The sequence below is a fragment of the Phoxinus phoxinus genome (assembly GCF_949152265.1).
Source record: "Phoxinus phoxinus genome assembly, chromosome: 14".
Taxonomy (NCBI): domain Eukaryota; kingdom Metazoa; phylum Chordata; class Actinopteri; order Cypriniformes; family Leuciscidae; genus Phoxinus; species Phoxinus phoxinus.
In genome coordinates, this window is record NC_136889.1 from 1,894,020 (window position 1) to 1,910,146 (window position 16,127).

Sequence of the window (16,127 nt, forward strand, 5' to 3'; positions counted from 1 at the left end):
CTACAATACAGCAACACAAGGTGTCATTCACAGCTGTTAGTGCATATACCAGTGTTTTAACCTCTATACAAACACAATTAAGAGACACATTTTCTTTGGTTTTCAAGTTAAGTGGATCAGAGACCTGGAATAAAGACCGTCTTCAAATGTCACGGCGGGACATTTACGATATTCAGAAGGAAATTTACACACCACTGCTAAGAGCTTCAAACTTTGCAGTGCAATCAAAAGTCTGTGAAAATAATCATTACTCACGAAATTATTATTCTGATCAGATTATTACACTGATCTTAAAAAATCCTTTGGCTTCATAAATGAGACTAAAATGATTGACTACTGAGAACACAACATCACAGTTTACATGATTCTATAACAATCAGTAATACAATAACAATTAGATAAATGTAAGATAATGAATTTTAATCTAGGGCTGTTAAACGATTAATCGCGATTAATCGCATCCAAAATAAAAGTTTGTTTACATAATAAATGTGTGCGTACTGTGTATAATTATTTTATATATGTAAATACACACACATGCTTGTATACATTTAAGAACTATTTGCATGTATATAGATTTATATATAATTTGTATTATATATAAATTATAAATATTTCATATATAAATAACAAATTTTTCTTAAATATATACATGAACGTGTGTGTGTATATATATACACAAAATAATTATACACAGTACACACACATTTATTACATATATAACTTTTGTTTTGGATGCGATTAATCGCGATTAATCGTTTAACAGCCCTAATTTAAACCATTAATTAAATCCTTAATCAAACCCATGTAACGTAACATAGCCAACTGCATGCTGAAAAAATAAATATAAAGACAATTAGCATAAATACAAAACTGAATTTCAGTGACGCAGCGTATGCTCCTGCACACAGGTGTAGTTTTAAACGAATGCTATATGACAAGCTGACGCACCTTTGAAAGTCATTTACAACGGATCAACTTTACATTCTGTAAACATTCCAGTCACAAAAGCCTAATTAAAGTTGATTAGTAAAGCACAACGGAAGTAATAAAGAGGTTCAACTACACATGTCCTAGTCTATCGGTTTCAAACACCAGAAATAAAATAATAAAACAAGTATTAAGACAAACAGATGTCTAGCATCAAACACAACTGTTCAGTCACTCGTTCAACACACTTGCTCCATTAGTATTAATCTTACAGTGGAATATGATAATATTACCTGAGGTCTCTGCAATAATCTCACAGTATCGTGCGTAGGGCTGTAAACAATTAATCGCGATTAATCAAATCCAAAATAAAAGTTTGTGTTTACATAATATATGTGTGTATAATTATTTTGTATATATAAATACACACACATGCATGTATATATTTGAGAAATATTTACAGCATATATATTTTTATATGATTTATATTCTATATAAATAGAACTATTTTATATATAAATAAATAAAAATCTTAAATATATACATGCATGTGTGTGTATTTATATATACAAAATAATTATACACAATACACACATATATTATGTAAACAAACTTTTATTTGGGATTCGATTAATCGCGATTAATCGTTTACAGCCCTAATCGTGCGAGATGGGTTTGGTTTGACACAGTGATTTTATAATATATTAACTAATGCTCTGTATTTTTTCACATTGTGGAACAAAATAAATAATGCTTGCTTGTGTCAACTTGAATATTCAATCATATAAATCGCCACCCGAAAAAGGGTTTAAAAGAATATTACTATAAAGAATGATGGAATATCCTCAGATTGGGACCTGTGTTTTGCTCACCCTGAGATTTGCATAGTAACCCTGATTCACACACTTCTTAAAAAAATGGCTAATGCAGAAAACAAGTGTAAATGCGATTCCTCTATCTGTTAAAGAGCTGTTCCCAGCCTCGGGTCGCTTCCATCAGATGTCTTTGTCCGTGTCCCACCCAAGCTTCCTGGTTCCTAAAAATCCTCCCGCAAAACCAGCATCTAAACGTCGGCTGAAGCACACTGCTCTCTGATGCTGCTGGTACCACGGTGTACTTTCTTCCACACACTCTTTTAAGCCTCAGTTTCAAGCTGAATCTTTCCTTCACCGTCCCGTTCGGCCATTCCCTCCTGAAATGGGGAAATGCATGGCAATCCCCGATAAGGTTATCCCGGAAGTTGAAATCCGAGAGAGCCCGGAGAGTTTTCCGAGACAGCACGACACGTTGCACGGCGTCCTTGTGCTTGTGAACGACTTTCATGATGTTGGTCACCTCGGGAATCTCCGTGTCGGGATGGTTGAGGACTATAACAGGCTGGGTATCCCGTGGGATTTGAACGGATTGCGAGGAGCTGTAGGGAATCAGTCGAAGGCTTGTGGGAACGTCTCGAGCCGCCGGTTGCCAGTGGAGGTCTGATGCTGTGACGTCTTCAGAGCCTCGAGTCGAACGCCTCTGGGATTTACTGACGGGAGAGTCCGGAGAGGACGTTTCTCCCATGCGCTTTCTGTTCAGTGATGCAAGAGGGCCGATTGACTCCCGGGATACACATGTGGAAGAGTTTGAATCATCGGGAAAGATGAGGCTGGTGTCGACTGGCTTGGATTGCTGGTTTGGACCTGATGGAAACAGAAGAATGCTTTAAAATGTCTCAGCATGCTAAATGTTTCTGTACTATGCATATCTAATAATTAATGTTAATTTAGAGAAAAATCAAGCATGTTTATTCACTATATTTGACTCTGAATCAACATGCACCAATGCTACAATTTTCTATACGTTTTAATAATTTGTTAACAAACAACAAAAGGGATGTCACTAGCTATGTTTCCATCCACACGTTTTTATCCGAATTAAGTGATATCGAATGAAAAATGCCTTATGGAAACAGTAAAATTCGATTGAATTTCATGAATATCGACTCAAATGAAATACATTCGGTCGATTTTATCTTGATCGATATACGGCTTATGCGATAAACGCTGATGGAAACGTTATTTGCCTAATAAATAATGAATAGCATTTTGTCTAGCAAAACTTTGTTCGCAGATGTTGGCTTGAATGTTGTGCGATTCAGTGCAAAAATGAATGGAAACACCTTAAAATGTCTCAAATCAATTCGATATACCAATTTGATCGCAAAACAGCGTGTGACGTCATTACGCACAGGTTTTTATTCGCTTTAAAGCCGTCGGATGGAAACACTTTCACCAGCTTTCTGTTTTTTTTAACCGAACTTCAGATAATTCGATTGACAAGTGGATGGAAACTTAGCCATTGATAGGCGACGTTAAAATTGCTTGGATTTAAAGATTCTTGGAAACACTTGGGATTATGTAAGTAAACAAATCAACAAAATATATAACATTGTTCTAGTGGTTTTGGAATATTTTAATCCAAAAATTTTGCAACAAACAAGTATTCATTACTTCAATGAGCTCGTTGTTTCTGCCTTAAATTATTACATTGTTTAAATTTATACATTTTTAGCTGTGATTTGTATATGTACATTTCTGAAATACATAACTTAGTTTCCTCTGATAACAGATCACTCTATTGTAATGTGGACTCGTGCATTTTCTGTAAAACGATGTGTATTGTAAAAAAGCGCTATACAAATAAATATGAATTTAATTTAATATTTTAATGATTGTGTTAAATGTTAAATATATGGTGAAAAACATGGAAAATATGTTTAATGGCTATATTTTACTTAATGCATTTGTTGAATCTTTTTGGAAAGATGGTTACTGAGCAATTTCAGAATTATGATAATAATGATAAATGTCAAAAGGATGAAAACCGTAATATTCTATGATATGAAATCTATACGGTAGGGTTCTCTGATGATTCATAATATTTATAAGGAGCTTTAACCATTATATTTCATGCACCGAAATATCTAACATTCATGATACAGGAAATCCTGTGCGATCTGCTAATGACTTATTGCAGATATAGGCGTTCATAAATGTGAATAATAACTAGGTTTGCAGTCAATTTGCTCTCAAGTGTTCACGGACCAGCTTTGACTGTTCCAATATGGCGCACGTCGCACGACTTCAATATAGCGGCTCTCTAATGTGGCGTCCATGTTTAGATATCTATGCATGTGACCTTTGAAGTCTTTTCCAAAACACTTCCATATATATCTATGTTTTGTAGGCCAAACAATAAACATCACTTACAGCCTTTTCATTGACCACATTATTGTAATAAAGACGCATGCATCTTCTGTAAAGCTGCTTTGAAACGATATGTATTGTGAAAAGCACTATACAAATAAATGTGAATTGAATTGAATTAGACATGCTGTCTACCTTCACTAAAACTAAAAGCCCATGGTTTTATGAACGTCTTGAAGGATAGACACCATCTCTTACTCTACACACCTTTTATAATTTTTCATGGCATGACTTTTCAATTTTTTTCTTTTTTTTTTACTCCAAAGCCAACTAGCAAAAATTATTTTATTTTTTTATATTTTTTTTACTAGTGTGTGCAGGACACTATAGTTCATTTATGTAAGTGAGGATAGCAAAATAAAGTAAACTCTGACATATTATACCCAAAAATTCTTCATACAGTGACTACCAGTAAAATCTATAAAAAAATGTGGGACCAAAAATTATTCAGACACTTTGACCGGACCATGTTTTGCTGAAGTGTTTTTTCTTTAAGGTGAGACACTACAGGTGAATAGGGTAAAATTTTTAAATAATAGATATCACCTTGAAATTTCCTCAGTTGATTACTTGCGCAAGTTCATAAATTTTTTTTTTTTTTTTGAAATTTTTACTTTTTTAGTGGAAACAACTATTTACTGACACAATATCTCATCAAATCATTAGCAACAACAATACAAACCACCTAAATCACATCAAAACTTATAAACACAGCATTTATGGCCTTCAACTGAACAGAAAAACAGTCAAAAACACACATCTAAGTGTCAGAGCGCGTCACGTGATGCATCTGAACCAATCACGCTGTCAGAAATTGACATCAGCCAATAAAATTTCGCTTTTAGAGTTAAATGCCCATTGTACTTTCACGATTGGTTGCTGATAAAAAGGAAATTACCATATTTGGATCCGACAACATTGTACAGGAGAGAGAGCTTTACAACAATGTGTATTATTAAAAGGAAGCAGAGTGAGATCGCAGAGCAGCGCGTTGATTTAGAACGACAACTTTTGTTGAATTTAGGAGAAATCTACAGACGCAAATAGACAAAGTGTAGTAAAATAAAGACCTAAATGTGTATTTTGGACTTTTTTTCACCACAAGTCTGAAAGAAGACATTGTTATTGGAGACAAATAGCCCAAAATCTCAAAATTGACCAGTGAAAAAAACCCGATGTTTTTGCCTGCCGTATCTCGCCTTAACTGCTAATGCTCTTTTAACACCACAGACTGAACAAAATGAAGCATAGCTTAATTGGTTGAGCTAAACTGGTATTATCTACCGGTAATTGTGTAGTTACATTTAACAGCTGACAGATATTCAACATAATTCATGTGTGAGACAGTCTAACAGAAGGATGGACAAAACCAGTGAAATATCACCTGAGTTCTGGTCATATTTTATTAAAATTTTCTAAACTATAGTGAATAAACTTATAATGTGAGAAATGTTGAAGGTGTCTGAATACATTTTGATTTGACTGTATATCCCACAGAAATTTCCATTGCATTTGAAGAATTAAAACTGTTTTCCGTGACCCTGGGAACACAACAAGTACACTTTATCCCAGCGTGTTCAGCTTATTGCTTACCTCCAGTGCATGTCACATCTGGCCGGGGATCATCAGAGCGGTCATGTGCAGATATCGCCCGCGCTTCATCCAGCGAACGGCTGCTTGTTGTGAACGTCAGCTCATCCACCGTCTGATCCAGGTCTGGAGCGGTTTCCCTCTCACAGCCGCGCTGCTGACCCACCGGGACCGGAGAATCCCCGGGGTCTGTGTTGTTTGTGCACTCGTCAGCACTGCGACTGTGAAATAACAGGCTCTCATCTTCACTCCGAAAATGACACAACGTCTCAGCCAAACCCTTCAGGGGAGATCTAGCGGATGGACTAATGCAATCAAACCCTGAGATGGAGCACGAGTCTGTGTTTGAATGAAGCCCGGCGAGGTTTGAATCTAGTGTAAGGTTGTGTTCTTTATCGAACGCTGCACTAAGGAGTCGAGAACTACATCTCTCTTCCGAAGAGCCAGCATCCGAGGTCAGATCACTGTGACAGCCTGAATCTGCTTGGCATGCGGTGAAGTTCTCCTCGGATTCACTGAGGGCTTTGTCTTGGCAGTCCTTCCCTCTCTTTGCATGAATATCCACTTCGGCGCAAGAATGCATTTGCTTCTCTGCGTTGCACACGTTAAGATTAATGCGTGTATCGCACTCAGTGGGTTCCTGATTATTGCAGACATCTTTTTCTTGGCTTTTTATCCTTTCAACCACTGAAGAGAAGAAGTCCCGCTGAGCTACGCACTTCTTTCTTTGGGATGAAGACCTTCGAGAAGTCACCTGAGCATGATGAGAACAGTTTCCTGAGGCATTGACCGTTGACGTCTCACTGGATTCGATTGGTTTAGCGATTGGGTGATCGGTTGGGTGATCGGTTGGTTCAACACAATCCGATTCCCTTGGAGTCGTTGAAACATCTTGCTTGTTTGAGGGAATGACTTTAAGAACTAAATGCTTTCTGCCGTCCACCATTTTGAACCCGACCACTTTTGTAGTGCAATCTGGCGGGACAGATATATTGTTCTTCTCCATAAGTCCGGTTAGCTTATCTTTCCCAGTGCGCCGCAGGCCCGGGTGTGGCGCGTTACACCGCTTAGCATTCGCTTGTGACGGACAGGGTGTCGTCGGCACGAGAGGAACAACATCAAGCTCGCTTTTGAGAGATGTAGGCCACTTATTAGCACTACTAACAGTCCTTTCAAGAAACTGCTGCGTTTCCTCCAAGGTCTTCTCTGGATCCATTAACAAGCCATGGTTGTCCAGTAGACCGGGTGTGGATAATGGTAATAAATGGGATGCCCATTCGGGTTCTGGTTTTGGAAGCAAGACCTTAAACTCTTGGGACGGGTTATTGTGTTGTTTGCAGACTTGTGCCCGTTCTCTCCACCAATTTCTTCTGCTCCACCTTTGACGGCATGCAGCAGCCATGTGCTTCAGGAGATTGCTTTTCTGTGCCGCCCTCAAGTTAATGCTTTCCTCACGATCGCTTATGATTGGTGCCGAACACGAGTGACATATGAACTGCTCAACCTCTTGGATGGAGAGTTTGCATTTTGGACAGTAGTATTGACCATTCATCGAATGGTGAGTTTGACAATGTTGGGTTAGTTGGGGAAGCGTTTGCTGGACGTCGTCATTGCAAATCTCACAAGTGAACAAACAGTCCTTGTGATGTATTCGGTGCTGCTGAAGCGTAGTGAACACCGACGTTGAGAAACCGCACACGTTGCATGGAAACATCGGCCGGCTTCCTTTGCCTCCGTGGACAATCGTAAAATGCATCATTAACTCGCCGGGTGTAAACGAGACGCCGTCGCTGCACGCAGAGCAGATGAAAGTGTTCACAAGGTGTCGTTTCTTGAACTTCTTTGATTCTTTCGGTCCATGCGGCGTAACATTCGTCTCCTCTTTCACAGTGTTTTGTTCATTGGGGAATGAAAAGGAGGACTTCCTGAGACGCAGGCGTTTATGCCAAATGCTCCTCTCTTCATTCCCAACCTGAGCGTCAGGTTTGGCGTCGACTCTGTTCATTTTGGATGTACAGAGCCCTATACAAGACAAGGAGAAATGTAACATTTAGATAGATCATAGATCGTGCTTAAAACTCAACAATCAACATAAAATTTGTATCATACTTAATAATCAATGTTATTATATTTTCACCAGTGGTTCTGGTTGCAGTACTGAGCAAAACAAAGTATCTTCTGCTGCATTTATTTGATCAAAAATACAGTAAATCTTTTAAAATATTAATACGATACGCTGTTTTCTGTGTGGGCTGTGCGATATTGAAGAAAAATGCGATATGCGATAACTCCTTAAATAATGCGATATTCGATATGCGATACAATAATGCTTAAAGTGTGTAAAATAAACTTAAATTATCTTTAAAATATATTTAAAATGATATAACCTACATGTGTTTCACATTCTTTTTATGACAAGAAAACATCCTTATAACTTCTGAAAGTGAACATCAGTGTTTTACTGTAGCATAAGAAGTGTTATTTTAACATCAGTGTAAACCACAGGGCTTCAGGTTATCCTACATTAGCTTTATTTAATAAAAGATACTGAATCATAAAATATAAAAATAAAACATTGCTTAGTTTTCACTGTATGAATGAAATATATCCTGATACTTATTAAAGATAAAAAAACGTTGTCTTTTGTTCATGACCCCATTTATTGCAAGCTGTTGCGATATGCTTATTGCGATATATGCATTTGCGATATTTCGATAAATTCGATATATTGTGCAGCCCTATATTGTAAACTAATTTATTCCAGTGATCAAAGCTGAATTTCTGCATCCTTACGCCAGTCTTCAGTGTCACATGATCCTTCATAATCAGTATAATATGATGATTTGCTGCTCAAGAAACATTTATGATTATTATCAATGTAAAAAAAACAGCTGTACTGCTTAATATTTTTGCAATTCAATATTTTTTTATTAAAATTAAATGTTTTATGCAATATTTCACAATAATACTATATTTTTGTATCCCTAAAAAAATGCAGCCTTTGTGAGCAGAAGAGACTTCTTTAAAAACATTAACATATTTTACCGACCCAAAACTGTTGTTAAAAATGTGCTCGTTTATTACATTTACTCGTCATTTTGAGTAATTATTGTAATGAATGATGTGCACTATTGTGTAAACTAGACATTAAATGGAAATTAATAAGCATTTATCCATGAGCTTTCCACACAAATATAACAAAAATCTATATGAAAATACTGTCACATATACAGTAATTACACAACATGTTCAAAAAGGTATTTGAGAACAAACCCCGATTACGTGAAGACTACAACATATTAATTACAATTCAGTTTGTTTGAATTACCCTATGTGTGTGTGTGTGTGTGTGTGTGTGTGTGTGTGTGTGTGTGTGTGTGTGTGTGTGTGTGTGTTCAGCACTATGTACTATGGTATTACCATGCTTTTTGAACATGGTATCATGATGGTACATTTTCACTTACATTTTTGATTTATTACATAGTATACACTTAGTCCTCTTTTTGTTATTGGTTTACTTTTTAACTATTATTCCTTAACATAATCAATTTCTGGTTTAAGGTTAGTTTAAAGCAATGTAATGCTTATGCATCACGTGTGTAACAAATACACTGACTTTAATATCAGGATTATTTTGGGCATCTAGCATGGTAATACCATGGTATTCTGTGAAATACACTTGACTTCCATTGTAATATGATAGCTTACAGTCATGATATACATCACAGTACCATGAAATTAACATCACTGTATTGTACTGTTTTGTAAGCATAGTTAAATACTAATCTTCCTCACATCTCAGTCTTCACATACGCATACTGACCCATGCAACAAAGACATGTAAGAAATGAATTAAAAGCAATCCAGGAGCACACACTAAGCATGCATCTTGAACTGCACAAGTTAAATTATAATCAGTTTGCACCTGTGGTCCAGTTGCCTAATTCCCCCTGTCACAATGCAATGAACGTGTTATAAAGTTTTAAAACATATTGAATGCAATGCAATCTAAAAAGCAATGCATATAGCCTGCGATACAGTTTACTCAAGTAACTATGCAGTCCTGCTTATGTAAAGTTGCCCAACAAACATGTTTCACTAAACTGCTATATCTGTCATGCCATTTGCGCGCGCGACATTGCATTCCCACTTCTAAAACTTTAGATCTTCTTCAAAGTCAACGTTTACGTAATGCATATGTGAAAACGCGTATAAGTGCATGTAAAACTGTCGAAGGTGATCAGACTTACAGCGCTTTTCCGCCTCCCGTCCAACCAGAATCAGTCAACAGCGCACGGCAGCCATGACACTTCAATCCGGGGACAAAAGCAGCTCAAGCCCGTGACAAGAGTGGATTACCTGCGTGCCACATCATACTAATGCCTAATTGCATTGGCTAAATTGCATGCATTTTTTTTTTATTCAACAATGCCGCTTTCTTTTTGTGTCGTCCGCTTTCTTTCATTTCTTTGAGCCAGTGCACAGAAAAGTACAAGCCCATGAAGACAGCACGCGCTTCCTCTTTCAACACAACATCATTCAGCACTGTTTATAACCGCCATATAGAGCCACTGTTCAACCTTCACACGACACTCATGTGTGGAGCAGTTCACTGCATGCTCTTCTAACAGAAATAACGATGTGGAAAAAAGTGCATGCATGCATAATAACACTGTAGAAATGAATATTTTTTATTTTATTTATAAACTATATATAATTATTTAAATCTGTTTTTTTGTTGTTTTTTCTACTTTTTTAATTCTGTAGTGAATTCCTTTTGGTGCAAATAAATGTAATCTATTAGTATCACTCCTGGAAGTAATATATTATAATAATTGTATAATCCTGCAGTGTAGTACTGGTCCTAGTTTTAATGAATAAAATACATATATCTTTATCATTGCATTTGAATGGTAAATTGCATGGAATTAATGTGTCAAATTATGTGTGTGTGTGTGTGTGTGTGTGTGTGTGTGTGTGTGTGTGTGTGTGTGTGTGTGTGTGTGTGTGTGTGTGTGTGTGTGTGTGTTAAACCCCAATGCACACAGACTCATGGGGACTTGTGTCACTTTAGGGGAACCTATGAGGAAACAATTGTATACATACTTTTTTTTTTTATATATATAAATGCAAAAACTTTTGTGTGATGGGCAGGTTTAGGGATTTATTTCAAAGGGAGAGAATATACATTATGTACAGTATAAAGACAATTACTATCTATGGAGAGTGTGTATTTGTGAGAGAGAGAGAGAGAGAGAGAGAGAGAGAGAGAGAGAGAGAGAGAGAGAGAGAGAGAGAGAGAGAGAGAGAGAGAGAGAGAGAGAGAGAGAGAGAGTGAGAGTGTGTGTGTGTGTGTGTGTGTGTGTGTGTGTGTGTGTGTGTGTGTGTGAGTGCGTGTGTGTGTGTGTGTGTGTGTGTGTGTGTGTGTGTGTGTGTGTGTGTGTGTGTGTGTGTGTGAGAGAGAGAGAGAGAGAGAGAGAGAGAGAGAGAGAGAGAGAAAGAGATTCCATGCAATTTACCATAAAAACTAAATAATAAAATATATGATATGTATTTAATGCAGTAGAAGTGCATTCGTACCTATGCAGTTTTTTTAGTTGCATTTAAAAACAGGGGTTATAAATACCATAGACAGTATATACACGATAAATACCAGTAAACAGATGTGTTAGTGGCACACACACACACACACACACACACACACACTGCACAGGGATACCAGCCATTGTTGAGGAGAGCTTGACCTCTAGTGGTGATATAGTGTTAAAACAGGCTCAAACACATTCGCACTTTTACAAAAAGCTATTACTGAACATTGTGATTCTTCTCGCATCTCTGTCACGTGCCATTTTATATAATCACATATTTACTTTCTGTGCAATTTTGCGATTAGTATTTCTTTCTCGCTGCATTGACAAAAGTTTCTCATGCCTTGTGATGACGCTGATGAAAGATGAGTTCTGATTGGTTGCTCTGTGGTTGTAAGGCGTCTTCCGATTGGCTGAGCTCCGCACTCGCCGTGCCGTGTATTGCTATTTGTTACTCTGCCTGTGAACACTAAAGTGTTGAACTTACTTTGATTTACACTTTGATTCTCCGAGTAGGTTTTGTTCTGCTGCTGGTTTGCATTGTATTGTCTGTATGCAGGCGTCTTTGTGTGAGGTAAGTACTTAACAAACTCTATTTGACATGAGTTTATTATAACACATTTGATTTATAGTAGATTCATGTTGCATTGGTTCTCGTTACTTGTCGCCTGTGATCTGCACTGAGTTCGAGTGACCCAGTAACTGTTGTGCACACTGAGGCTGGTTCCTCATGATCTTCTCCTCTTGATTGAGGAAAGTGTGTTGGACCAATCAAGATCAGTCTCTCCGTGATCAGTGCTGATTGTTGCTCAGGCTTTGATTTGTGTTGGGATGCATTGAGGTGCTTTAGTTCAATGAAGCTGACCTGATCTTCAAACCTCAAATATTCCAGGAGCCCAATGGAGCTGGAGGGTCAGTGGTGGACAGGAGAACTTGCAGAGGACATCTATCAGGCCCTGCGTTACAAAGTTTGTATCCCTGTCATTGTGTTGTTATTCGGTGCCACTGACGCTGTGTTTATGATATCATGCACAAATCAGTATTACAAAATTATTCTAGGAGTGAATTTTACTATTCGGTTTGTATAATGTGTAGTAGTATAAACTTTATTGTCCCCGTGGGGCAATTGGGTTTGCGGCGCAGTCGCAACATATGTGTCAGACATATGACACAAACAAATACAATACAATGCAACACACTATAATACACTATACCTGGTAATACACTATAATACCTATACTATACTGGACCTGTGTGGCAGGCATGCATGCATATGCAACTTTACTGACTTAATGTAAATGCAACTTGCATGCATTAAAGTTGTATTTGCATGCATTCAGGAAAGATGTATATGCATCCATTTAAGTTGTACCGGTATATGCATGCATTCAGTAAAGTTGTATATGCATGCATTCAGTAAAGTTGTATATGCATGCATTCAGTAAAGTTGTATATGCATGCATTCAGTAAAGTTGTATATGCATGCATTCAGTAAAGTTGTATATGCATGCATTCATTCAGTAAAGTTGTATTTGCATGCATTCAGGAAAGATGTATATGCATCCATTTAAGTTGTACCGGTATATTCATGCATTCAAGTTGCATTTACATGCATTCAGTAAAGTTGTATATGCATTCATTCAGTAAAGTTGTATATTCATGCATTCAAGTTGCATTTACATGCATTCAGTAAAGTTGTATATGCTTGCATTAAAGTTGCATTTACGTGCATTCAGTAAAGTTATATATGCATGCATTTATGTAAATGAAACTAGAATGGTTGCATATGCATCTTTGCTTGGCTATTGCACAGATCAGCCGTTAATAAACTCTTCATTGCAGTAAGATTTTATTATTGGTTTGCATAAATGCATGTATGTGCAACTTAACTTGGTTATTGCACAAATCAATATTCCAAAACATATTAATTGCAGTGTGATTGTCTCCTTGGTTGTCTTTCAGGAGCTGCGGTTGCCTGCATATAAAGGCCAGTCCCCACAGCTGAGCCTTAGAAGATATTTTGCAGACCTCATCGCTATAGTCAGCAATCGGTTCAAGCTGTGCCCAGCGGCCAGACACTTGGCTGTTTATCTGCTGGACCTGTTCATGGACCGCTATGACATCTCAGTACAGCAGCTTCACATGGTCGCTCTGTCCTGCTTGCTTCTGGCCAGTAAGAGTTTACTCCTATTAATCATTACTGAAATGAACACAATTCCTGCTCTTATTGTGTATGATGCCATAACCATGTGCAACATGCAAACATTACTCGCATTTACTTCTGAAAATGTAAACATCTAGTTGAAGATACTGCAGTACATCAGGGGCTTCATTTATAACCGCTAACAGGCCCTGAAACAGGCGTACGCCACTTCCCATGCATAAGTTGTGATTTATAAAAACAAACTTGACAGGGAAATTAGCAGAACTCATTCTCTGAGCAAATGTTTTCATGCAAATAATGGTCAATAATGCACAATGTTTCCATTTAAAATATAAAGCAATTAAAAATACTATTTGGGCAGTGGAAAAGCTTGAGAAAAAATGTGTCTCATTCATGAAACATTCGTAAATATACGAGTAAATATGTGAGTGATCTGCGCGTAAAGAGACCTTCCCGAAAACTCTTCTCCTGATTCACAAATATTTAGTAAACGTCAGATGTGATAGTGAAATGTGTGTGTGTGTTAATGAATTCCAATCAGTCGTAAATGGGACACGCGTGCACGCTCATTCTTAATTACCATAAATCCCGCCCATTAAATCCGACTGACAACTATATATGGGCATCATATTATGACACCAAACGAAGGATTTCAACATGTCTTCTCAAAAGCGAATGAAAAAGAAAAATTTCTCATTATCAGATAATATTTTATTATCAGAAGTTCATTCAAAACGCCACATTTTATTTTCAAGCGTACATAGTGGCGTATCAGGTCCTAAAAAAAAGGAAGTTTGGCAGATATTACAGACGCAGTTACTGGAGGTTCATCTGTTAATCGAACAGTCCCAGAAGTGAAGAGAAAATGGTTCGACATGAAGCGACTGCAAAAAACGAATTAGTTCACTTCGAAAAAATAAAGCCAGCCCTATTGAAAGCAATTAATTGTTTGATTAAAGTGTTCCGTTTGCAGATGCTATCACTGGCTCTCATAATAAAAGTAAAAAGAAAAACCGAATGTAATTACTATATATCATATTTTTTCAAAATGCTGTGTAAATATGTACCCGATTAATGTGAATTAAAATGCAGCCTTATTAATGAGCAAAACGTTCGGATGTTAAACGGATATTTACGCGTGGCTGGGAGCAGGCGTAGATTTATTTCGTACCAACTAACATTTGGAAGATACGAACATTTTAATGAATCCGAAAATTTACGTCAGAACCACTTTACACACGATTTACACAAAAATTCGTTCTGCTCGTGTTTCATGAATGAGACCCATTGTCTGTATTTTATACTTTTTTTTTTTTTTATTTATTCAAAAACAAGGCAAGAATAGGCTATTAAATTATTTTTAACAATGTAATGTGACGGCACATCCGTGTCTCATATTTTCCTAATCTCTTGTACCGTTAAACATGGGATCATGTGGATGAATATGCATATCCAAATGATATGCAGATGAGGATATGCATAGTAAAAGAGGCGTTGTAAGCTTATATATGGTTATTTCGGGGTGGAGACGCATGTGCGCACAATCTTCCGCTGACTGGGATTTATAAAGGGAATGTTGCGCAGGTTCTGGCGTACGCACGCTTTTATAAGTCTGAATATTTTTTTACTTTCAGGCGCACGTGCACTTTTAGTAAAGATCCTACGCACAGTTTTCTAAATGAGACCCCTGATGACAAAAGTAAACATTTCATGTTGACTCGTCTCACAAGTTGTTGTTCTCCAGGTAAGTTTGAGGAGAGAGAAGACCGTGTCCCGAAGCTGGAGACCCTGAACAGTCTGGGCTGTATGAGCTCCATGAACCTGGTTCTGACCAAACAGGGTCTCCTGCACATGGAGCTGCTGCTCCTCGAGACGTTCCAGTGGAACCTGTACCTTCCCACGGCCGCCCACTTCATCGAGTACTACCTGCCAGTCGCTGTGAACGACACGGACCTGCACGACGGCTGGCCGATGGCGTGCATGGAGAAAACCGTGCTCTACATGTCCAAATATGCCGACTACTTCCTAGAGGTGTCTCTGCAAGGTGCGGCGTCCGGTCCGAAACTCAGTTCACATTTATTTGAATAGCACTTTTCACAACACACATCGTTTCAAAGCAGCTTTACAGAAAATGCACGAGTCCACATTATAATAGAGGGATCTGTTATCAGAGGAAACTGAGTTATATATTTCAGAAATGTACATATACAAATTAGGGATGCATAACAATTAATCGCAGACGATTAACGATTAATGCAGAATAAAAGTTTTTGTTTACATCATATATGTGTGTGTACTGTGTATAATAATTATGTATATATAAATATACAAACATGCAGGTATAATTTTAAGAAAAAAATATATTATTTATAATTATATATAATATATTTAAATATAAACATGTAAATATTTTTAAAATGTATACATGCATGTGTGTGTATTTATAAATACATAAGTATTTTACACAGTACACACAAATATATGATGTAAACAAAAACTTTTATTCTGCAAACGATTAATTGCGATTAATCGTTATGCATCCCTAATACAAATCCGTTAGCTAAAAATGCATCAATCAATCACATTTATTTATATAGCACATTTAAAAAC

At 37.2% G+C, this 16,127-nt stretch overlaps 2 protein-coding genes across 2 annotated transcripts in view; one reads left to right on the forward strand and one right to left on the reverse strand.

The window, feature by feature from the left end:
- Positions 1-1,513: 1,513 nt before the first annotated feature.
- Positions 1,514-10,363, reverse strand: znf518a (zinc finger protein 518A). The gene is made up of 3 exons (XM_079636300.1): positions 10,016-10,363; positions 5,769-7,787; positions 1,514-2,609 (listed from the first exon to the last, which is right to left on the reverse strand). Exons 2-3 carry the CDS (start codon positions 7,768-7,770, stop codon positions 1,885-1,887), a joined length of 2,727 nt encoding a protein of 908 aa, XP_079492426.1. The 5' UTR covers positions 7,771-7,787; positions 10,016-10,363; the 3' UTR covers positions 1,514-1,884.
- A 1,344-nt stretch (positions 10,364-11,707) lies between these two features.
- Positions 11,708-16,127, forward strand: part of ccnj (cyclin J) — a 9,943-nt gene continuing 5,523 nt past the window's right edge. Inside the window, exons 1-4 of the mRNA XM_079636317.1 lie at positions 11,708-11,927; positions 12,246-12,321; positions 13,316-13,526; positions 15,262-15,561. Of these exons, the coding sequence (XP_079492443.1) occupies positions 12,253-12,321; positions 13,316-13,526; positions 15,262-15,561 (580 nt within the window). The 5' untranslated portion in view covers positions 11,708-11,927; positions 12,246-12,252. The remainder of the gene's footprint in view (positions 11,928-12,245; positions 12,322-13,315; positions 13,527-15,261; positions 15,562-16,127) is intronic.